Source organism: Notothenia coriiceps, unplaced genomic scaffold, assembly GCF_000735185.1.
Source record: "Notothenia coriiceps isolate Sejong01 unplaced genomic scaffold, NC01 NC01_scaffold00030970, whole genome shotgun sequence".
Taxonomy (NCBI): domain Eukaryota; kingdom Metazoa; phylum Chordata; class Actinopteri; order Perciformes; family Nototheniidae; genus Notothenia; species Notothenia coriiceps.
Window position 1 is genome coordinate 992 of NW_011363671.1, and position 25,216 is coordinate 26,207.

Sequence of the window (25,216 nt, forward strand, 5' to 3'; positions counted from 1 at the left end):
TCTTAAAAAGTCTTAAATTTGAGTTGGCGAAACCTGCAGGAACCCTGTTATTGAAATATTACATTTTTACCATGCTCAACTTTACTAAACCCAACAGGGTTTTAGCCTCCTGCGGTTGTGGGCCAATCACACTTACAGTAGCATCTAATCAAAGAATGCCTGCGCTGATTGGTTGAGAGCAAAACCAAACAATTAGATTAATCTTTTTCTAAAAACGATTGAATGCAGGTATTGTTTGACTAGTTTTGTTACTTGGTAATATTTTACTTAAATCGATGCATTGCGGTATCAAATACCAATGTTTTATTTATATTACCTGTATTGCGTACCCTATACCTTAGGATTACTGATATCTTAGTGGTATCCGGTACTTTATAACTCCAAATATGAACCTGGATATTCCATTGTTTTCTAGGTATACTCGTGGCAGAAGCCTTCAACAGAACTCAGTTGATCTACAGCGCCAGCATGAAGAAATACTTCTACACGACTCTCTTCCTGACTTCCTTCGCTGTTGGCTTCTACCTGCTGCTTAAAGCTGTGGGTGTGGACCTGCTCTGGACCCTGGAGAAGGCTCAGAGGTGGTGTGTGAAGCCAGAGTGGGTTCACATGGACTCCACGCCCTTCGCCAGCCTCCTGCGTAACATGGGCACGCTGTTCGGCCTGGGCCTGGGCCTGCACTCACCCCTCTACACCGAGACCAAGAAGAGCAGCAGCAGCTCGGCGGTCAAAGCGCTGAGCGTCATCAGCACTCTGCTCCTGCTGCACCTGTTCGACTCCTTCAAGCCTCCCACGCACACCGCAGCTCTGTTCTACCTGCTGTCCTTCTGCAAGAGTGCCACCGTGCCTCTGGTCACCGTCAGCATCATCCCGTACTGTGTGAAAGGAGCTCTGAGCCTGCAGAACAAAAAGGGAATTTGAGAGAAGAACTCAGATTGGACACACTTACATGTGAAGGAATCTCTTCCGGATCAAGAAAAAATACGTTCCTCTGGTGCTTTTGTTTTTATATGTCCAACTGTTCCTCAGGGAAGAGCCAATAAGATCAATGTGAATTGGTCACTTGTGTGATTTGTACACTCTTTGTGACATTATGTGAAGCACTCTCCAGGATGCTGAGTGGCACCAATTATGAGTTTAGCAAAATATGATAATTCAATTTGTTGAGTCCTGGAAAAAACAGAACAATGAACACACACGCTGCACTTGTTGTGTTTAACCTCATCTTAAAGACAATGGCCACCGCTCACAGCATGGTATTTCAACTGTATTAGTAATGTATTTTAAATGTTATAGAAAGTATTTTTGAAACTTTTAAATATTTTTAATAAAAAATATATAGAAAATGTATTAAATGACTTGGCTCATAATTTACTTTATCATGAGTATTTATCCATTACCACTATTAATTGATCCAGTTCCATGAAGCTTCCATGAAACAACATTACTATCACTGAATAATAAAGTTACTCAGTTAAAATAAAAGATAAATCAGTAGCAAAATTAACCAAATTATCAAAGGTGACCCTTTTCACAGTATTTCTCTTTATTTGAATTATTACCACTATGTCATTCCTAGCATTTGTTGCCATTTCAGCTAGGGTATTCAAAAATAAAAATAAAAATTTTCCATGTTTTTTTTTTATTTAATCTGAATGATGGCTTGTTAAAGGATAAGAAAAATAGCTCAGGATATTATGCTTAACATCGTTTTTTTTTTTACCATCCCCAGTTACTGTGTGTGCACCCTGTTACTGTGAAAAATAGTAACAGGGTGGACATTTTATGCTAAACTTGGCTATTGCTACATGTGTGATGATAATCAAGCTAGCACTTGGTGACAACAGAAACATATATTTGATAGATATATTCACCATATTTTCTAAATGTAAAAAAAATGATCAGTTCCACTAAAAATGAGCATAACAGGGTGGACATTTTATGCTTTACCGCAATAGTTAAGTTCTTTAAAACATTAGAAAATCGTTGAAGGAAGAACGCATTCACTCTGCTTCTTGAAGATGATTTCCCACTCAAAACGTATCCTTCTTCTTCTTGAGTCATACAGATAGTAGAATAGTAAAGGGGCGTGTCCAGAGGGATTCAAATCAGAGTAACAGGGGGTACATTGAAACAGGGGACACACACTTTATTTTCAATACAAATGAATTAATAACAACAATTTCAATTTGGTGAGGAATATTAGCAAAAGGGTCATACAACACTCACAAAAATATAGAATTTGTTTGTATTTCTTTGATTTCTTTTTGTATATCTGTTACAGAAGTTGAGCAAACATGATTGGGGACACAGCAATTTGGCCTACTTGTGCTAAAATCAGAGTAATTATTTAGAATTTTTAATATCCTGGCTAAATAACATTGTTGTTTTATGGTAGAGGGTATACACATTTAAAACCAAGCATTTAAAAAATAAGCATTAAACCTTTTAAATACAAAATATATGATATAATGTGGTGGGGACCTAAATGGCACCGAATGCTAGGAATGACCTTATGACTGCTGTGTAACTATACCTATCATTTTACATCCTTTTTCTATTTGTTATTTCTATTTTGTTTCATTAATCTGGATCTGCAAAGTAACTAAAGCTGTCAAATATTTAAAAGTAAATATAAATACTCAAGAAAATAAACAGTACCTTAAAATTGTACTCTATTACAGTACTTGTTTAAATGCAAATTGTCACTATCTTTATCCCAGTGACCCCCCCCCCCAAATGATTTCCTTTTTTGATGACTGATTTAGTTTAATTTGCAACATTTTCTAATTTCTTTAGTAAACAGAAACTAATACACACACGGCCCCCTTCCAAAAATCCCTTTTTTAATGGCCTAGAACATTTTTAAAGATAAATATACAATTTTGGCACAGACAGAGTGTGATATAAATCATTAACTCGGCACCAAAGCCCTGGCCTTTAGCCTGACCTGCTGCCATGACATAGACTCACACGTCATAGGACTGTCAAAGGCTGACAGTGCAAGATGAACATTCAATATTTGTCTGTTTGCGTTTTTTCGAATGGACACAAAACATCCAACAACACTGAGTTGTGCAAGACTGTGTCACTACTGCTGTTTTTCAACACCCATGGGCATATAACGATAATTTGTTTCTTCTTGGGCACAGACATTCAAAAGGCCCCGCACTACCTATTCTGCACAGTATAACAGGGTGTGTTAAACACTTTTTTGCTGTTGTTTTGTGCCTCTTTGTTTTGTATTTATTTGTTGTCTGTTGACGTGTGCAAGTGAAGGCTGGGGCGCTGACTATTTGGGGTCATGAAAACTGGTCAAGATGTAAAGTAAAAGTACTCATTATGTAGAATGGCCATTCTTAGAACAATGTATGTTTTCAGTTTCTAGCCAAAAGCTGTTTGTTTTAAGCTAGGACTGCACATGTGTGTAACTTGTTTGTTTTTTTTAAACTTGATGCATTTGGAATTTTTGTAAGTATTTTGTGGTGGTACTGCTACTTTAATTTATAATAAAAATATTTGATCTTTCACCGCTGCTTTGACACAATCAACTGTAATACCACTTATGAACAGAGGGTGGCGGTGTTCCACCATCTAGCTTTAGATTAACAATACAGAGGAAGAAGAAGACCCTACCGGAAGCACTGAGCTTGCTCCTTGTGTTGTTGACATATATACAGTCTATGGTTGTTGATAAAAGTGTCTCTGCAGGTGCTGTTGGAGCAAAACAAAAATGTTTCGATGTTAAAAAAGTATTTTTAAGACTCCATGATGTCCAAACTGCAGGCGGTGAGGGCGCTGCTGGCGGAGAGACTATCGGCGGCCGCGGAGCAGATCTTCAGCTCTGAGGAGGCAGCAGGCATGTAAACCACACATTCAACACACACGTTATTAACCACCAAGTCAACTAATCATCATGCAATCAATATGTTCTCTTGTTATCTCCCAAAGGAAAAGTAACGTTAGTACTTTATTTAAAATGTTGAAGTTATAAGCTACATGCATTAGTTTGTAGATTATAACTATAACAAGTGCTCAGATGTTTTGCTTAAGCATAAAATAGTGTAGAAATACACTACTGCGAGTCAAAGTGCTGCATTCAAATGTTGCCTACAGAAGTAGTACAAAAATCAGTCTTTATTATGCATATTAAGTTCCTCAAAATTGTACTTAAGGACAGTACTTGTGTAAATATGCTTGATTACTTTCAATTGCTGGGTGCTTTGCTTGAGAATGTCAATGTTCTGCTACGTTTCACTTCTACTCCACTTCATATTGGATACCAGTATAGTACTTTTTACACATTTTTGATACAATAAGTTACTTTGTACTTCCAGATAATTAAAAAGGTGATCTATCAATCAACTGCAAGATAAACAGTAACTCATTCAAAGTTCTTCACCATATACAATAGTGCAACTTTTGTAATGATATGTAAGATATAAACTGGTACTGGATACGTTGTGTGACCTTTTTTTTGTATGTGATGAAACTTAAGTTAAGCATTTTTTTAACTGCACCAAAGCTAAATATTTTTTGGAATAACATGATAAAAAAAAGTATTACAGTGGACATAAATACAGATTTTTTTCTGTTTGGAGCAGGAATGGTCAAGATCAAGAGCTTGGGTATATTATGCTCATCTTTATTCAACAATGTCACCAATTTTAAGGATAAATGCATAACTTTTTAACTAAACCAAACTGTAGTTTCATCCTAAAATCCACACAAACTTAAAAAAGAAGAAAAAGTACTGAAGTACAAAACAAGCCTCTCTGGTAAAGGGCAAATTAATTAATTATATATGGGGAGCAAGGATCAGCTGAATTATTCTGTCATTTGTTTATACTTAAAGCTATTTCTTTATTTTCTCCCTTTCTCCAGACATGCCTTCTGAACAGCAGAGGGCAGCTGTACACAAGCGGCTGTCGATGGTTGCAGACGAGATTGTTAGGATCCTGGAGGACATGATGGGAGAATACGAGGCACGAGTGACCGAATCCCACCAGGAGAGCCAAAGCCAACCGCCCAACGTCATGCTTAAAACTGAGACAAATGTACCCAGCCCAGGTATATTACATAATGTTTAAACCAAAAAATGATTTATAATTGTACAGTTATATATACCGGTACATACAATTTGTTTACTGCTGGCACCATCATCATTTTATTAATCATTATGCACAGCACAACAAACAAAAGTGAAATCATGAAGTTAGTTATAGATTAATTACAAACCCATGCTAAGCATTTATGTTTGTGTTTTATGTAGAGTATGAATCTTTGATAATTACCATCCTTAATGTGTTACATTTGCTTATTTATTTACTCAGACATTTATCATTGACTAGATTTTCTTGTAAACATTTGTGGACAGCTTTGCAAAGATAAATAGTAATCTGTTACATTTGTTATAGACCTAACACGCCTTTTTGAAATGATTCCAAAATATTAGGGCTGTCCCGAATACCATTTTTCGGGCTCCGGATATTCGGTAGTAATCAGCGGCGAATATTCGGCCCGCACCGTAACCCAATTTGTGTTCTTTGAAATTGAAAAGCATATGGCATTTTTTTTGTTACTTTCGTTGCAGTTGTATATGTCGTCCTATTTATAGGGACATGCTTTTATTTTGAAGGAGAGGTAGCGCTGTTGACAGGAAGTTGTTGTTGCTTTGGAAACAACGTGACGGAGATTAACGGAGAAAAGTAATATCTACATATAAAGAAGGAGAAAGTAAACGATAACGTTTATGGTTAAGTGGTAGCACCTCCACGTTGATATTGGAGATTTCAATAAATTCAAGTTGAAAAAAAAACGGGAAAAAAAACAAACAAAACGAATATCCGAATAACGAAATTGAAACCCGAATAGTACTCCAATGAACGAATATTCGGATATTCGGGTACAGCCCAACACAATATATGTATATATTGTGTCAAACGTTCACGCTTTGTCGACTTAAGGAAGTGTTGCAGAATAGAGATTTTTTTGTTGCTCATGCTCCCACAGCTACAAGGGAATATTTTTACGGTGTCTGTGTTTTTATGCAGTTTACAATACAACCATGCTGAATTTTCTCTCTCATTTCCCATTAGAGAGATTTACACTCCTTGGGTCAAACACTGAAAAGGATGTTTCTTCTGAGCAGAGCAGGGCATCCAGTCTGCTCCAGAAAACATTACATATAAAGTTTAAAGACGCCTATACAGACACAGACTGTGATTTAATCCACACTGGGCTCTCAGATAACCATCAAGCACAGAGAACAGAAAAGGGAACCTCGACTATGATGGAAACGGAGACACAAAGTAACCCTAAGGTTCTATCATCGAACAATTCAGAAACTCCAAGTGAAGATAATAACAGTGAGATAAATGAAAAACATCTCAAATCACTTCAGAGCCATAGTCAGGGCGAGGATTGTTGCCAACTGTGTGGAAGGTCTTTCCTCAATGGGGTCATTGGGAAGAAAATGAAAAAACATAAAAGGAACAATTTCACATCCAACAAGAGCCCGACTGCAGGACGGAGTTGTTGCAGAGTGTGTGGAAAGTTTTTCCACTACAAACGGTCTTTTCTGAAACACGTAGTTACGCACAAACAGAACTCCGATCTTTGTGGAGCCTGTGGGAAACATCTGGACTCCGACGAAAGCCTGGAGGTTCATTTACAAACGCACAAGGAAGAAAACATCTGCAGGAATTCAGAGGAGAAACAGTCAGAGGCAGAGGGCTCTGGGAATAAAGAGGACAGTGATGAGGAGTGGAAGGACAGTGAGGGCAGTGAGGAAGGAGACAGTGAGAAGGAGCAGATCAAAGACCGACCTTATTTACGAAAGTCAAAAACAAAAGGAGCTAAAGATAAGGATTGCAAGGATGTATCTAATCCGAAATACCTCTGTAAAGTATGTGGCAAGTCTTTCTCCTACAGAGCCTCGTTTTTGAGGCATGTGCTAGAAGACGAGGAGGATACAGATGTTTGTGGCGTGTGCGGGAAACGTTTCAAATCCGAGGAAAGCTTGAGGTGTCACCTGCAAACCTACATCCAGACGAATGATTGTGAAGTCTGTGGGAAACACTTTGACGGCCACAAACAACTGGAGATGCACATGAGGACCCACACGGGAGAGAAACCGTACATCTGCACCGTGTGCGGGAAGGCGTTCGCTCAAAACGGAAACCTAATGGGACACATGAGAGTCCACACGGGGGAGAAAAGGTACGTGTGCAGCGTGTGCGGGCAGAGCTTCAGCTTTAAAGAGTACATGATGGCTCACATGAGGATCCACACAGGAGAGAAACCCTTCCTCTGTAGCGTCTGTGGGAAAGGATTCAGGCAGAGGGGGACTCTGAAAACACACATGATGATCCACACAGGAGAGTCCACTCACCGATGCAGCGTGTGTGACAAGAAGTTCTATAAAAGCGGAGCGCTAAAGATCCACATGAGGTCGCACACCGGAGAGAAACCGTATCTGTGCAACGTCTGTGGGAAAAGCTTCACGGCCAGCGGCTCGCTGACCAAACACATGGGCGTCCACGAGGGGGAGCGAGCGCACAGCTGCAGCGTCTGCGGGAAAGGGTTCACAAGGAAGGAGGATCTGAAAAAACATGTTCAGACTCACCCAGAGGAATCCACACAGCTGACAAGTCTTTAATGTTTGTTAAAGGAGAAGTTCAACATTTTGATAATATGCTAATTCACTTTCTTTTCAAGAGTGAGATAAGGATATCAATAACAAGAGCTGAACTCTGTAATTCTCCATCTTTTTAGTTGCAAGGAGTTGCATTTTTTCTGTCTTTTGTGATGGTAAATATATAATATTGGTCTGTTCATCATAAAAAACTGACTTAGCAAAACCCAACTCTTCAATATTACCTACAGTTGTGTTCACAATATATTCATTACATGTATTGCTCTTATTCTGTTTATCTTGCTTTACCCTTTTGATTACAAAACTTAGTTATTCTCTTCATGATTTATCAACATTAAGTGATGCGTCCATTTTCTATAATCTCTCTTTTATGTTCTATGCTGCAATCTTGTTCAGGACTTCTCTGGTAAACGAAGATTGGTTAGCTTTGGTTAGCATAAAGCTGCTCGTGAGAAACAAATCCAACACATCCAAAGCTTGAGATATTATTTATATGACTGAAACGGAGATGGCAAGTTTTTCCTAAATGTTGAACTATTCCTTTAAATGGTAGGCTACATAGCAAAATGGTTTGATATTCAATTTGAATGTTATTTGTTTTACAATCACATGTGTTTTGATGAAACTGTGAAGGAACACCATCATTTCTAAAATAATATTTTACAATGATAAGTGCTGCTTTATTGGTATGCGAAGAAATAATTCTAAATCTAAATGATTTAGTTTTTTTTGGTGTTATTTGTAATCCAACTTTGCTGGTTTATTGAAACGGTTTTAACATTAACCTTGTGCTTCTTCGGTGGTGCTAATACTTAAATGTAAACTTAATGAATACAAGTGATAGGAGCAGCTCGGGGCGCACCAAGCTGCGCCCAATGCAGCTATTGACACTGCCAACAGCACACTGTGAGTGATTGACGTTTGAATGAGAGAGAGTTAGACGGAGACGGAGTGTAAACAAAACTAGATAGCGAATGAAGGAAAATGATGTTTAATCACTTAAAGAAACACTCTTTGAGAGGAGGACACTGGAGGGAAAGCTGAGAGTATAAGAGTTCGGACCTGATCAGACTGACATAGGCAGGAGTTAAGGACAGAGGAAGGCAGTATACGTGCTCTTTTTCAAGGAGCTGGTTTAGAAAGCACTACCTGTAGCAACACCAGTGCTATATTTTGCTTCCCCTGCCTCCTTTTTTCAAACGTCAGGATCAGAACCAGCATGGATCCAGACAGATGTGAGTGACTAAAGCACATATCAGAAAAAACTAAAAAGCATGAACCAACTAGAGTCCACATGGACAATGCTATGCGACTAGCCATGTTAGGAAAGACACAACTGCCCAATGAGGGCTACTGGATAGGGATCAGTAAGCATATGTTGACAAAAACAGGCACTAAAATAATAGACTGTATCAAGTGCTCTGTGCCTTTGAGCTAGCCCTGCGTTGTAATATGACATTATTCAGCTCATTTAAGTTTGGCTCACCAAACCATATTCATTACCATCAAATAATGTGCCTAAATGGCTCTTACAAATTGTATACTGCCCAACCCCAGACCAACAAACCTTGTGAGCTGTCCTTTTTGGCTCTGGGAAATTGCGATGGCATTTCTTACTGTTTTTCTGAAATTTCTACAAACCCAGCAATCGTGCGGCTTTTAAATGAACGTATAGTAAACTAATCATATAACAGTAACAGGGGGAATTCTGAGTATTGTACAGTGTAGTACTCATACTTTTACTTATTAAAGGATCAAAATACTTCCAACGCCCTCACACGAGAAAGGCTTTTATTATGAAGCTTCTCGACGGCTCCTCCTTTAGATTTTGACGGCTTCACATTTAAAGTTCAACTGTGTCTTGATAGAAACCATGACATTGCAAAACATAGCAAACACACAAAGATCAGTTCAACACAATTTATTTTTCTGCTTAAATAATGACTTGGATCATCCAGTGTAGGCTATGTTGGTTCGTCATACATGTTGGTACCAGATTCATCATTAACAAAGGATGCTTAAGGTGGTTTCGTATGAAAAAAGACATAGAGAGAAGAAATTAAAATTTCACAAGAACCGTAGATCAGATTTCTAACAATGTGGGATTTAGCCATTAATACAAATTGGATAATGGGGCTAAAAAATGACATTCTGTGTTCTTATGTAAATACAACCTGTTAAATAAAGATAAAAGTCATCAAACCGTCAAATTAAAAGTCCCCTTTTTAAAATCACAGCAGACCTAAAAGCTTAAACGTAGACTCCTAGTGTGCATGATGGGCTTACATATAGACATTTGTATTTTATGTTTCACACACACAGGGCTGCTAGCAGTTAGGAGAAAACACAACGCTCTGCAGGTTACATCGGGGACAACAGCAGCACCTCGCTGTGCGTGTTTACATTTTCATAAAAAACGGTTATAGATGACACATGGTTGGGTTATTATGAGTGCTATCAAAGACAGAAGTACCATCTCTCTAATTGTATTACAGTGCATTTGAATTAGGAGGAAAATTAAAGGAAAGCGTTTAAAATAAGGTGACGTCACATGCAGCAAAATATTATTTCTCTGAAGACAAATAATGTTCCACAGGAAGTAGATGTTGGCTTTTGAAGAAACGTCCTTTTAAAATCAAGCAAGTATTATTTTTTTTCCATTCCTTTCTCTTTACATACAGCTTTTTTTTGTTCTTTTTTAAATTCATTTAGGAAGAGCGTTTCAGGTTGCACGCTCAAACAGTGTCAACCTCAATACAAACGCACCGACTCGGCAAAGCTTCCACTCAAATCAGTGCATAAACAATCTGTGAAGCTACTGATTTCTATTTTTTTTTTCATTTTATACAGTGTCATTTATATACAACAAAAATCACCCATTTACTATTATATTTCATTTAAAAAAAAAGAACCACATGGTACACCCCAATACTGCGGGTCCAGGAGGAAAGAATGGACCATATAAGGCGAGTGTCTGGGAGAGAGAGTGAATCCTTATCTGTCAGCGTTAAGTTTTCCTTGTTTGTGCCATCTTTGGTCACACACGCCTTCCATTGGTTAAAGATCATGTAAGAAAGCTCCAGCTCACGTCCGTGTGTGTCCCTCCCGTGTTGTTTCCAACAGTGAGTGAGTTGTGGTGACATGCTCATGCGAAATCAAAGAAAAGTTTAGCTTGTTGTCTTGCTGAAAACCATGCGCTGTAAGTGAAAGCTTCAGACACGTTTTTGGCCGATTGACGAGGCTTCCAGTCTTGTCTTTCCTCCCAGGGCATGTTTGGAGTTGCAGATGGACCTCATGGACCTGGAAGGAGACACATAACATTAGCATTTGAGGCTATACTGTAGTTATTCAATGCCCCAGAGTTAATAAGATCTGTTAACGGGCTGATCATCTGCAATCGTTTAGTAGGTCTTAAATTGGATTTAATTTGATCATTCATTTGATTGATTTTCCAAACAAAAATGACATGAAATAGCTACTTCCTGCTTCTCACATTTGCTGCTCCTGTTTTTTTATGATTATAAATGTAATATATTTGGCTTTCTGGCTGTTGGTTAAAAAAAGGCAATTTTATATACTTTCTGACCTTTTAACACTAAATATTAAGGAAAGATTAAATCGATATTGAAATTGAAAGCCAGTATGCTTCTTTTCTGCTTCTTAGTTACAAAATGTGTTGAACATTTCCAAAAATACTAATTTGATATAGGTTTAACACAGAGGAGGAACAGTTTTGTTGCATATTTATCTAAAAAGACATTCTAAAACACATAGCAGATTAGAGTGTCTTAAAGGTGGGGTAGGTAATTTTGGAGAAACCAGCTCGAGTCCGATAGAATTTGAAAATATACAGCCGAAAAAAATCTGCCACTTCCTTACAGAGCCCCTCCTCCAACACACGAACGCGCACATGACCAATGAGGGCACGAGATAAGTTTGTGCACAGATGGAAGGCTGACAGGCAGGTAGGCCATCCAGTTACTTTAGCCGGGCCGGCTAAAATGATTGGTCGTGCTTTTTACAGTACTACGGCTTCCACAGATGAAATTTTTTAATGGATTTTTTGTCAAAGCTCTTAAGATATTCATTGCTATCGGGATGTTAAGAGCATTACATGGAATATAACAAAAAGTGTATCTCGAGCCGGTTTCTCAAACTTACCTACCCCACCTTTAAGAGATTGATATTTATTATTATATTCTTACCTGCTTGAGTTGAGTGCTCTACTGTTATGACTGACTCTTCTTCCCTTGTTTCTTATTGGCACTGTCTCCAGGCTTGGCGGGGGGGAGAAGCATCGAGTTTGTTCAGAAGAGAGAAAAACAAAGAAAATAAAGTTAGAGTGGTGCTCCGACTAAACATGAAGTGTGTTAGTGAAGCGCAGTGAAGCTGTACTACTGCGGAGGAATCACAAGAAGCATGCTGCAAGAGAGGCGGGCTTCAGGAGAGAAAAGGATGTTAGTATTACTACTTCAAATCACACGTGCATCAGCACATCTTAACAGAAAGAACTGTATTCATTTCTCTATGGTAGTTGAAACACGTAATATTAGTATTTCTCAAACCACAGCAACCTGACATGGCTGTTGGACATCAAACACTACTGACACACTGCAGTACAGAGGAAACACACACACTGCTACTCTATAACACAGCACTCGACACACAGCTCAGTTTAGTTTAGTACTGAGATCAGACTTCACAACAGGAGCCCGATCCTACAGATATGCACAACTTTTTATGTATTCTATGGTCAAGTTTAAAATGATCCATAACCTGTCTTTGATACAATAGTTCCATCCACTATTGTATTGTGAATATTAGGAGCTATTTCAAGGACATGATCAGCAGGTGGCACTATTTCTCTGCTCAGATTCCATTAAAACCAATGCAGAAAGCGAGAGCTCAACCTGGGTGTAGTCTGAAGTTTAGGTGCCATTATCTTCTCATTTGATGTAGTGGCTAAAGGAAACATATCAAAGGAGAAGGTAGCTTAACTAGCCAGTAGCTAAGTTGTTTTTATTGTATTGTATTGTAAAAAGTGCTCAATATGCTTAAAGCAACAGGCCTAAGCTCGTCCTCATTTGCCTCCACTAGTTTACTTCGGCTCTTGACTGTGATGGATCCCTCCCATTCCTCTGAGTGCTCACACAGGTAAAGCTTCATGCAGGTGTAAGGAGGCGCGGATAGTTCAGGTGAAGACGTTTGACGGTTGGTTTTTAACCCCAACCTCAGTTTTTTCTCCAGATTTCTCAGCCTTGTTGGCATGCCGGGAGCGCTTCCCCCTCTTCTTGCTCTTCCCCCCCTTGGATCCTGAAGAAGAGGCAGCATCTGCTCCACCTGTGGCTACACCATCACCACCATCACCACCACCACCACCAGCTCCGTCTTCTGTAATAATATCGCCTTCACTTTCCCTCCTCTCAGCCGTGTTGTACACACGGCGCACCACCTTTCTGATCACCTGTAGGGCAGAAGCATGTCATGGGGAGGGAAGCAGGAGAGCATTATGTGAGCAGGCATAATGAAAAGGAGGGACAGGAGGAGAGGTGTGTGTGTGTGTGTGTGTGTGTGTGTGTGTGTGTGTGTGTGTGTGTGTGTGTGTGTGTGTGTGTGTGTGTGTGTGTGTGTGTGTGTGTGTGTGTGAGAGAGAGCTGTCGGGTCAAGAGGTGATGGAGGGGGATGAGGATGGTTACTTTTCTGGTGACCAGATTCCCGTCTTCATCTGTGAACTGCTCCTCCGTCACAGAATCCCCAGGAATGTTTCTGGCTTCCTCTCCCTGGGATGAATGGTTAAAGGATGAGTGAAAGGTGGATGGAAGGGTGGCGTACAGGTCGGGAAAAGTTACGAGAGGTAATCTTGTTGATAGTTATTCATCTGGTTATTTAGAATAAAGAGAACATACGTCTGCCTGCCACAGACGATGGTTTTCAAAGTGCAGTTTCCTTTTTAATAAACTCTCAGATAGATAAAAACATATGCTATAAATAAAATCTTTGACCATGCTAATCTGTGATGCAGCACTTATAACAGAAAAACATGACTTGTTACAATACTTTAAAGGTGTTTAAATTCAATAAAAAGTTGATTTGGAACCCAAGGGATGCAGGTGCATGATACAGGATCAACATGTTAGCAAGGCTCTGAAAACAAGCTTCAAAATGCACACCGGCAATTTAAATGAAGGTTCAATCTAGTTATGGATAACTGTAACTGTTAATCATGACACATCTCAGAGACCAACAGCGGAGTGGAGAACAAGTGAAAAAACCTCCTGCCATGATGATGAGTTCTTCCTTCAAACTCATGTCATGCACAATAAAGGAAAGCCATGAATCACAGAGACAGATTGCCTGAGCAGCTAACTTTAGTCAATCGACAACAAAATGAATTGGTTTAAGTTATTATTTAGGAAGTTCTCAATTTCAAGCCTCTTTAGTGTCAGTACATACTGGTTTTATTCATCTTATAAACTGTATATCTTTGGGTTTTTTAAGTTTTGTCAACAAACAAGCCATCAAGATCACTTCCTGACCTTTTATACACCAATCGATCGTTCCATGAATCTAGAAAATATTCATCAAATCAACTTTGAATGAAAATAATTGTTAGTTTTGTACAATAAATGTAAGCATTAAGTTGATACTGTTATTGCTCTTGAATCAAGAGTGGGCAAACATCTGAGAGCTCTTGCTCCAGGGGCACACGGGCGTTGCGACCATCAAAGTTGGGTTTTTACATACTTTAAGAGATTTTCTGCTCCTGTGGAAATCCAGCCTCATTATACGCACACATAGTATAACACTCTCTTGATTTGAGCCAAACGCACAGCACAACCAGGAAGAAACACCAAACAGCTGGTGGATCGCACCAACAAGCAGTGAGTAGCACTTCATGCTAAAGCAAGGCTAAACAACCACATACACTAACCCCCCCACATACACACTGTCCTATGCACATTTGCATATGTTGTTGCATATGAATGTTTCCATCCAAAATAAAGCAAATCAATTGGATCTATCATCCATAATTGTCATGTTAATATTAAGTGTTGGTGCAGATCCAGATAATAAGTTGAAGATGGTAATTCTCCTGTCGGGTGTCATAAAACCATTTCCTGAAGACTCCAAACAACATGATGTAATTGGAATCACGGTGAACTTGATGGAAATGTGGCATTTATTCAGGCATTAGTTTGACTTTTTGGTGTATTTTATCTTAATTCAATGCATTTCAAAGAAATCCAAGCATAAACTAATTCTGTGTGATATTTAAACTTCTTGAATTTGAACTCTCCAAAAAACTGTTGGATGGAAACACTCTGTATGTTACACTCTCTGCCACACAAATACAACACCAAGTAAAAAACTAAATCTACTTTCACTCTGTAAAACACACAAAGGCTGAGCACACACCAGCACAGCTTCTAAATTTTTCTTCTGTTTCTGCAACTGGCGCCTCTACACACACTTGTTTCGGAAAGCTTTAAGCATGTTCACTCTGCCTGGAGCCGCCACACAGCAGGCCTTACACACCTTGAGTATGACCCGTCTGCGGAACACCCTGGTGGTGACAATGGTCTCCCCATCGGAGCCGGACTCATCTATAGCACTCCGCTGATGAGGGCAGTCCAGGAGCATTGTTACAAGAAGGACCAAGAGTGTGTGTGTGTGTGTGTGTGTGTGTGTGTGTGTGTGTGTGTGTGTGTGTGTGTGTGTGTGTGTGTGTGTTTTTTTTACTTTATGACTTAAAGGTAAGTTAAAGCAAACATTGGAGACATTTGTTTCCAAACAAAAACCACTACAACTAAATGTAAGGCTATGAGACTTTGAATTATAACAAAAAGCTATTTGGTCCACAATGACATGATGTTTATTCGGAATAAAACACATATAGTTCAATAATGACAAATGAGTCCGCTAACCCCTCGGTTTTAAAGAGTGACTCTCACCTGGACTTTGTGCTGGGACCTTTCTCCTCCCTCCTCCTGTCCTCCGCTTGGTCCCGCTGTGCTGCTCTCCTCCTGAGATTCCTTCCTCTTGGCTTCCTTTCCTTCCCTGACGGTGTCGATGTGACCTCCGTTCTGTCGGTTGGCCTTAGCCGGGGGCTGCTCCAAAGAATCAGCCAGACTGTCGGGGCTGTGGGGGTGACATGTGGGGAGGACATTAAATCAGATGCCACCACCAAACTACTCACAACTTGATGTTTACTAAACGTTATTATATTCCATGATACCCACACTATATCATGTCATATTTGATTAGTCTTTTTTGTGTTGGGTGGGGTTCCTTATCTGCTTCAAGGGTCTTAAGACAGAGGATGTAATATACTATATATTATATATAACATTCCATAATATGTTTCTACACTATACTACGTTATAATATGTTACTACCTTTCAGCTTATACTATATCTGATGTCAAATCATAATTAAGACATTAGCCCAATTATTTATTATATTAAGATATTATGTTTGCATTTGTATCTTTAATAAACTAGTCACCTGTGCTTGGAATTGCTGTTTCCAAATGCTCTTGAGAAAGTTATATTTTGGGTTTTTATTTTTTATTTTCATTATAATATCCTTATATTGTTGTGTTAATTTATTCTGCGGTATATCGGCCACGACACTCTTGAAGTATTTCTTTTTCCAGTCCAGTGACACATTTTAAGGTTAGACAAAAATACGTTACGTTAAATGTTTAAACTAAATAAAACCAGATCCTACCTGCCCTCCTCGGTGCCGGGGCTGAGGCCGGGAGCTGCTAACTCTGCGGTTGCGCCGGACGTCTCATTTCTCCAGCCTGGAACTGAACACAGGTCTTTTTCTGCTTGGTGCAATTGATCGAGAATAGCATTCATCCTCTCCTCTGTCATCTCCTCGTCCTCCAAGCCTCCCTCCAGCTTTATATCGTTCAGCAGACTCTGCAGCCTCGCCGGGGTCATCTCCTCCTCCTCTTCCTCTTCTTCTTCATGCCTTCCATTCCCTTGAGGTGTTTCTGAGGCGGCATCCTCTCCCTGACGCTCCAACACACCTTGTTCCTCTGCCTTCAGTTCTTCCTTTAAGGCCTCAGCGTACCCCTGTGGGCCCTTTCCTGATTGCTCTACTGCCCTTCTGTCATTATCTGGCCTGTCATAATAAACCAGCCCTGTCTTTTCTTCCTTAGAAATCTCTACTTCTCCACTGGTCAACGCTGTATCTTCTGCCCCAACGATGGGGGGCTGAGCGGCACTGGAGGTGGGGCCTGGGGCGACTGTGGGGGGGTCACTGCTGGAAGTACTGGTGGTCTGAGTGAGAGAGAGGTCGCTAGGTCTAGTAAGCGTGATCTTGCTAGGGGAGTCTGCGCTAGCTTCGCCCTCACTAAAGAAGTCGTCTGGGCGAAGAGGGGTGAGGGGCTGGGAGTTCAGTTCTGTGGGGGTTTGCAGTTCCAGGTCTACATTGTCGTATCCTGGGTGGATGGCAGGAGTAAAGGATTAGAGGGTGAAGGGATGCAAGAGGTAGGGAAAGACAAAAACAGGGAGGAAAGGAGGGGAGGGAATGAGGGGGTAGAGCAGTGGAGGTGATGATATGAGAAACACTTGTAACATCTAAGGGTAGCATATGTTCAAAAGTCACACAGGTGTAACCCTAAGAGACTTTAAAGCTGCATTACCTTGTTTTTTTTGGCAACTTGGATCAGAAGCTATAAACAAAACATTGACCTTTTATCACCTTCTAAAGCTGGAATTGGGAACTTGCTAGCAAACAGTTATCTGTTTACACATGAAGTAGAAACAGCGTAACATTAGCCCTCATTCTGAATCGTATTTATGCTCCAACCAATAGTTGGGTATCAGCAAGTTTTTAAGGTCCTTACCCACTTGATAGCTTTTTAGCCATTGGATGCTCCACTTTGTAGACCAGTTGGCCGCTAGGTGCTAGCTGTCAGCTTTGGGCAGGTAGTTTACATTAATGCATTCACTCTTTTTTCCCCCTTCTTGTGATCTGGCCAATCCTTGAGAAAATACCACTAGGTGTTCTTTACCTGCTAGTTGCTACCTTTTCCTGACTGGTGCTAGGTTGGACGCAAACAGTGGGTTTGTTAGTGTTTTGACAATAATAGCAGCTGCCTTTTGTTGACTGTCTTTGTTTTTCGGCCTGAAGAAACTATAGTCCAACGATTTTCAAAAGACTTTAAAAAAAACTTTATGTAAAGGTGAGAGGAACAGTAGTGTAGGGGGATTATTCTCTACTGACGACCACACAGCACATATCTTGTGAACATAGTGGAGCATTAAGCAGCTAATGAGCCATATATTACCCTCAGTAGGTGGTGGAGACCAAAAACAGAGTGAATACAAGCTAACTGACCCTTAATACCAATCGAAATGAATGGGAATGTCCCCCCATATTTGATTAATATGTAATAAACAACTGTTTTGCTTTGTTAAGAACTTGTTCTGATGCCTCCTAGTGGTCACAAAAGTAGAAGAATAAATGCTGCTTTAACGTTTTTCTTCATTCAACACATGGAGACTCCTGTGTGACTTCAAACTTTGCAGAGTAGACACATGATCAGATCACAAGATGAAAACAGAGAAACCAAAGTACCAAAGACAGAATATAAAAAAAATAAGATTGAAACTTGATCTGTATCTCATTTATATATTTGAACATGAACATTCAGTCTGTTTTATGACTGTTTCACACTGTTTTGTTTTCAAACTGGAGCTTAATTCAGCCACACTTTTTGTTAAAGCACTTAACCCTAAAGAAGCCTGACTTCAGCTCATCATCTCAAACATTGTGTTAATGTTTGAGTATTAGATGAAGCTTAAAGTAGAATTCAGGTAGGTTAGTTGTGTTGTTTCAACAAAAGGCAGAGAGGAGCAAAGCAACACGCAGGCCTCTAAATGTAAACTTCAGGGACAGAGCGATCCTTCCTGAAGTAAGAAGGGATGCCAGGAGGGAGGGGAGAGGGAGGAGGGGAGGGAGGAAGCAAAGGGGGAGAAGGTGAGTGATGATTTAGGGGAGGAGAAGGGGGACAATGATGTGGGGAAGAAGGAAGGGGAGGAGAGGGTGAAGGTGAAGAAAATAGTAAGGGGGGAGAAGTGGTAGGAAGTGGAGGAGGAGTGGAGGCACATAGGAAAGATGGAAAGTAGGGAGGAGAATGAGAAGAAGGGGAAGAAGAGGGAAGAGGGGGGGACAATTTAACAGTTGGAGGAGACGGAGAAAGGGGAAGAGGTGAAGACAGACTGGGGGTTAAGGCAGGGAAGCGACAAGAAATGGACGGAGGAAGAGAGAAAAATGAGGAGCAGCTAAAAGGGCTTTCAGGGGAGGAGGGGGGAGGTTGGGGGTAAGAAGGAGCAAAGAAGTGAGGGAGAACAGGAGCGACAGGCAGGACGTAAATGGGAGGTAAACAAGAGGGAGACGGGAAGTGAAAGACAATGGAGGAAGTAGGGTCAGCAGGAGGAAGGGGGAGACAGAAAGGAGCGATATGGCTGGGATGAGAGGAAGAGAAGATGGAGGTAGAGGAGGGAGGAGGAAGAAGAGCTACAGACTGAAGGGTTTGACAACACAAGGGGAACGTGGGAGACCTTAGAAGTTTCAGAGCTATTACAAATATTCCAACCACAAGAAACAAAACAAAACAGAAAACAACCGTTAGACAAGATTTGGATGAAAAGACAAACAGCGTATAAACAGATAAATGCACAGACAGAGAAGTGAGCGATGAAGTCTTAGTGTTTGAGAAGCTGCAGAAGCAAACGCATTGCACACTACTGTCATGGGGTTGCTTATCTTTCGGTAGATAAGCAGGAATAAGCTCCTAGGTGAATAGCGATAGCATCTTCCGGAGCAGTGGAGAGAGAAATAAGGGGGGAAATATATTGTCTGGCTTTGTCTTGCATCAGGACAGGCTTTGGGATGTAGGTAACGTTTGTTGAGCTGAAGATTCATTTTCTTAGAGGAACTAAGAATAGGACAGGCCCTGGGAATGCTGAAAGGCTGGGTTGTATAGGCAGGATTTTGAAAATGTCCCCGGAGTAAACCCACACTCTCTAAAGACATATTTGGCTAGCCTTCAAACAGCTGTGTTGTCCTAATTCCATAAATAGTCCTAGCATACAGTAAGTACTATATATCATGTATTTTGTACTAACAGGAAGTTATGTATACACATTATAATATGTCACTTAATACATATCGAATTCCATTACCAATTAAACCTCACAAAAAAAACAATTAAAAACATTTAGAAAAGTGTTTTTCTAGCTGTCTCAACTAAATTAAATCAAATCTTTTTGTATGTGCTCCTATATTTCCTTTGCAAATCTTTAATCCTCTGTGCAGCACCAAGTATTTGTGCATGCTTTTGTAAGAACACTATTGTAGATTAAACACAAACTCACAGACTGATTGTTTTGAGTTTACTAATCTAGATAAATAGCCTGAATGTAATGGCAGCTCACACTACAGACTGAAAATCGACTCATACAAAAACACCAACATTCCCAGAACAGATATTAAAATGACCTTGTTCTCGCGATTTAAGTTATTTTGAAAGGGCAATATGGGCGGGGATATGATAATGCAAAAGCCTGCTTGATGTGGATGTCATCCATTCAGAAGCTACACTGGGATCCAGAAGCTGCTGAAGTTAGCATAGGTAGCCAGCGGTGGGAATTAGCCGGTTAGTGGTGTTTAGCGTTGAGGAGGGAGGTTGCTGAAGGAGTTAGTCACTCAGAAGCAGAGGAGGAGGAGAAAGGAGGAGGAGGAGCGGCGGGGAGTCTGCTGGTCTCAAAGCAGGAGAAGCTACAGAGGAGTGTAGAGGCTGGAAGGCTCCGAGGAACCCAGGAGATGAGAGGTACAGTGCAGCAAACAGCAGTAACACAGAAGCATCAATATACACTGTACACTTCGAAAAAAGGCGTTTCATTTTCAACTCATCTGTGAGCGTCACCTAGGACAGAGCGCATTCATACATCAACGTGAGCAAGTGCTCGTGCATCATGTGTTGAAAAGGCTGCACCCATTTGAAGAGTGCCAACATCATTACAGCAGGCAGCCTCACACATAGTCAAAGCCATGCATTTTGTGGGTTTTATCTGTTAAATGTTGGCTTCATTTGAAATCATCTTTGCAAAAAGATCCACTGCTTTCATAATAAAGCAAAAGTAACGCTGACCTTTGTGTTAAGATGACTTTCAGAAACACAAGTAGACAGAATGGCAATGAGACCCATTTCAGAAGTATGACTCAAAAAGTGCCCGGATAAAACTGTAGTTAAATCTACAGACTGCTGAAAAGTGTTGATCCGATTGGTTTCATTGACAAGCAAAGGAACAACCTTGGAGAAATGTGTGGTTGTTCGCTGTTGGAAAAAACGTCAAGTACATAATTGATGCAATGGTGGATGAAGTACTCAAAAATAGAATACGCTAGTCGTCATGCAGCAGGGTGGTTCCAGTCATTATCATATATTACATTATGTAGTTATTATCAGCAATGCATTACCATTTAAAGAGCACTTTACTGTTGCAGTTTGACAAACTATTTTTATGGTATATGCATTTTTTGTAGTTTAAATATTAATCTGTTAAGTAATTGGTAACTTTAGCTAACAGACAAATGTAGAGTGGTAAAAAGTAAAATATTTCCCTTTGAAATGTAGCTGAGTAAAATGATGAAGTAGCAGAAAAGGGAAATACTCAAGTAAATGGTACCTCGAAGTATACTGTAGTACTTGAGTACATTTGTTCTAAAGAAATGCAAATGTGCAAATATCTGAACAAAATATCAATGGCCGGGTTGCATTGTGGGTAATGTAAGCACCATTAATTGACTAGAAATAAGAACGCTGTGGTAAAAATACACAATATCAATCAACTATCTGTAACAAAAGGCACATCGTCATCACATTTCTGAAATGCCCCTCATTGGCTCTGTTAGATGAGCAGATACTGGTAGCTGCCACATTTAGTTTTCATTTAAGAGGATAGAGAGAAAGTTAGAAAGAGGGAAAGCCTTGCCATGCTGCTTAAAGCAAGCATGCTGTTATTAAAAATAGCTTGTAGTATTAATGTCTTGTATGTATTTTCTAATAGCATATGACAGAAATTGAAATCATGAACCAAGGCCGTCAACATTCTGACAAATGAGTTTCAACATAATTATCAACACATTCATCAGATGGGAACGAGACAGCGGTTCATTAGCTGCTTACATTTGCTTCATGATCATGCTTTTTAACCGTTTACAACATACATACTAAAAAGTCTCATGTACCTAAAATGGTACAGATTTTTAGCAATAATCACCCAAAAATCTATCACTTGCCATTAACGTTCCAATGACTGAGTGCTTAAGTTAAATGCACTGCCCAGTGTTGGAAAACTAACAAGCTGAGTGGGGTGACAAATCAATAAGGACAACTCTAATGCTATTACTACCTGATGGTCCATTTACTGATTTGCTCAATGAACCTGCTGGAGCATTAAGTATTTTCGGTTCAATTTTGATTAACTTCCATTGTTTGGTCAGGCCCGATTGGTTGTAGTATTATTTTTAAGTTGGACTATCTATCTGAGAGAGGAGGTGAAGAAGGGTGAAGGGATAGACTGAGAGATAGACTGATAGTTCAGCTAGGGTGGGCTACACTTTACCATCGGACTGATCCGGGAATACTGCGTTATCATCGGCAAAGCAGCGTGTGCCTGAAATGTTACCGTAGTCAAATATGGGCCCTTCCAGCAAAGTCACAATATCCAACCGATTGATCTTAGTCAGCACCGCAGTTAAAGCATCCGCTAGGGAGGAGAGAGACGGAAAAATAGCATTCACAGTCATGTTGTGATACTATAAAAAAGTAATATTGTCAGCTATATTGATTAATTGTTTTCATAAAGTAGCAACCAATATGTATTCTCATTTACGAGAAAAACTAGATATGACCTTGAATGGCAATAGCATTTTTCTGTGTCACACGAACAATCACTGCTTACTTGTGGCGTTTTTACCGTCCCTGTACACCCATTTCTTAAGGAGCATGAAGCTCTGTGCTGTCAGGGAGTTGGGGTTCTCCACTCTGATAAAGTTGATCTCATCCACAGAGAAATCCATCTCCCTGGCCAGCTCTGTAACAACACAAACACCAGAAATAAACATTTTTTTACGAGAAAGTCAAACCATGCAAATGCCATCATTTGTTGATCAATGGGTCGACATTACATGAACCTAATTTTCAATTCCGGCTCCTCGGATAGCCTTATTCCCGGAAATGATATCAGTTTTTCATTGACACATGCCACACCCTTTTACCAAGTTTGGCCAGTGGTTTTCAATAATTCTGCTGACTAACAAACTGACCAACCAAGCCAAGGTTATAAAAACGTCAGCACTGTCAATAAGGCACTGTGATTTAGTCACTATCTGACAGAATCACAAATCCACTTTGCAAAAGGGATTGACAGTACGAAAATGCCTCCACACATGCAGATAACTTAGAAAACAGAGAGTTATCTCATGACAAGCTGCAGACTGAAACATCACGTGTGAGGTAAACAAGTCGCTGCCAAAGGGATTTACACAGGGTTACGTGTGTAGCAATGCAGAAGGACAGAAATGATATATAGCAAGAAAATATATATGGAGAGCAAGGCTTTCTAAATTATATTTCAGATATGCAGCAATTATAATTCCCCTTCCAACTGATCTGTTTTCATGTAACAAATAAACGTGATTGCTTATGAAACATAGGGGCTGGACATATTTTTATCGGATGAAAAAATATCAATACTTGTGTATACGTAAATATATTTATATTGCCAAACACTGTGCCAAAACCTAATGAAGGCTTCTCGCACAGACAAGCATAAGGGCTATAAATATTAAACTGTGAGAACATTATGTTCAGCAGATCGTTCACTGCTGCTCTGCAACAGGAACACACATTAAATATGGATTAGGTTCCACTCACTCAGTCACTGCATCGGACAGACAGTCACACAACTATTCCCACTCATACGCAGTACAGACGACGCCCATGTACACACGACTGCTGCGCGCACACACGGTGACGCCCACTCATCCACACACATGCAGGCAGGCGTGGGGCAGTGCTGCAGTGCAGGTGGTCAAGCTGGGACTAAGCTGCAGAGGCCACACCCTATATAGCTGCTCATAAACAAAATCATCCTACTATGGCTCTTACAGATTTCAACACAAAGATACATGACATGGAAGGACATCAATTCATTGCTATAATATATTTTCCCTTGTAAAATGTGAAACGCAAAGAAAATGTATTAACTCACTTATTTGCTTGTGTGATGATGCTTAGTTTTCAAAATGCAGTCGAATTCAAACTGAGTTTCGACTATTTTTACTACTTTCATGCTCTAACGTGTTCTGACGATGATGTTTTTGACTCTAAATGCCACTGCAGTACTGCTCAGTTAAAACAGTTGTGACCTATATGTCCACCAGATGGCAACACACACTATAAAACTGTTAGTGTGAGAGCTGTGCACAGTCCAGCTCATTCATTTTTTACATACGTGGGTGTTCTTCAAAATTCACATGCTGGATATCCAAGACGGGTATCAATATCTAATCAGTGCATGTGCTGGATGAATATTTCAGTTGTTTGATGTTGTATCAATTAACTTAATACACATGGTATTCTATTCTTGCTTTAGAATAGAATAGAATTGGAGGGATGAAACCCTCTTTAATGGTCACACATGCAGAGCACACAGCACACACAGTGACATTTGTTCTCTGCTTTTAACCCATCCTAGTACCAGGAGTCTAGTACTAGGAGCAGTGGGCAGCTAGTGTACAGCGCCCGGGGAGCAATGGGAGTGGGGGGGGAAGAGGGATGTCCAGTGCCTTGCTCAAGGGCACCCTACAGCTCCCAGTCCAAGCCCCTACTGACTGAGCCACTGCCGGCCTTAGTTCTGAGGTTGTTGAACATGAGGTGTGAAGAAGTGAGATGTGTGTAGACTCACCAGTCCAGCTGAGTCCGAGGTGGTCGGCTACTATTGCCATGCGAAGGTCTGTTCTCTCACAGGGACTCTGAGGGCCTGTGCAAGGAAGCATTGAAGGGCAGGACACAACAATTAACATGTTATATGATGTCGATAATCCCCCCCAAAACTAAATGTTGTTCTCAGTATGAGACACAAAAAATGACTACTCTAAAATGGCTACATAGAGGTTCAATGATGAAAGAAAAAAGATTGGGATTGTGAACTGAAAGTTTGTCTGTTTCAAACTGAAGACATTAATGTTGTTTAATTATAAGCACTCCTAAATACCTAGTTAATGAGTTTTTGTTTTTTTATGTGATATTCATATTAAACCCTTGTGTTGTTCACTGAACAAAAATAAAGACTAGCTTTAGCTCACCGTCCCAGGTTTCACCTCTAAGAGAGAAAAACAAAGTTTTTCTGGCCAGACTCCTCAATGTTTCAATTTGGATAATGGAGGCTAGGTGAAATAAAAAGCTTTTGGACATTTTTTTGGACACAATTCATTTTCTTACTGAAAATGATATGAGAAGATCGATACCAC

At 40.0% G+C, this 25,216-nt stretch overlaps 3 protein-coding genes across 4 annotated transcripts in view; 2 read left to right on the plus strand and 1 right to left on the minus strand.

The window, feature by feature from the left end:
• Positions 1–396: 396 nt before the first annotated feature.
• Positions 397–1,279, plus strand: LOC104959752 (glucose-6-phosphatase-like; the record flags this gene model as incomplete). The annotated part of the gene is made up of 1 exon (XM_010787647.1): positions 397–1,279. A coding segment is annotated over one exon (525 nt), but the record flags the coding sequence as incomplete, so codon positions are not given.
• A 2,328-nt stretch (positions 1,280–3,607) lies between these two features.
• On the plus strand, positions 3,608–8,347 carry LOC104959751 (zinc finger protein 260-like). 2 transcript variants are annotated; one of them, XM_010787645.1, is made up of 3 exons: positions 3,608–3,859; positions 4,885–5,070; positions 6,099–8,347. In XM_010787645.1, exons 1-3 carry the CDS (start codon positions 3,769–3,771, stop codon positions 7,658–7,660), a joined length of 1,839 nt encoding a protein of 612 aa, XP_010785947.1. In that variant the 5' UTR covers positions 3,608–3,768; the 3' UTR covers positions 7,661–8,347. The 2 variants fall into 2 exon arrangements, with proteins under 2 accessions (XP_010785947.1, XP_010785948.1); XM_010787646.1 differs by having other exon boundaries at positions 3,776–3,863.
• A 1,215-nt stretch (positions 8,348–9,562) lies between these two features.
• The window catches only part of LOC104959753 (ankyrin-3-like), a gene marked incomplete at its 5' end in the record, with an annotated part of 31,531 nt that continues 15,877 nt past the window's right edge, over positions 9,563–25,216 (minus strand). Inside the window, 10 exons of the mRNA XM_010787648.1 lie at positions 9,563–10,957; positions 11,863–11,934; positions 12,888–13,121; positions 13,354–13,437; positions 15,194–15,274; positions 15,610–15,796; positions 16,388–17,108; positions 22,306–22,449; positions 22,645–22,776; positions 24,652–24,726. Of these exons, the coding sequence (XP_010785950.1) occupies positions 11,887–11,934; positions 12,888–13,121; positions 13,354–13,437; positions 15,194–15,274; positions 15,610–15,796; positions 16,388–17,108; positions 22,306–22,449; positions 22,645–22,776; positions 24,652–24,726 (1,706 nt within the window). The remainder of the gene's footprint in view (positions 10,958–11,862; positions 11,935–12,887; positions 13,122–13,353; positions 13,438–15,193; positions 15,275–15,609; positions 15,797–16,387; positions 17,109–22,305; positions 22,450–22,644; positions 22,777–24,651; positions 24,727–25,216) is intronic.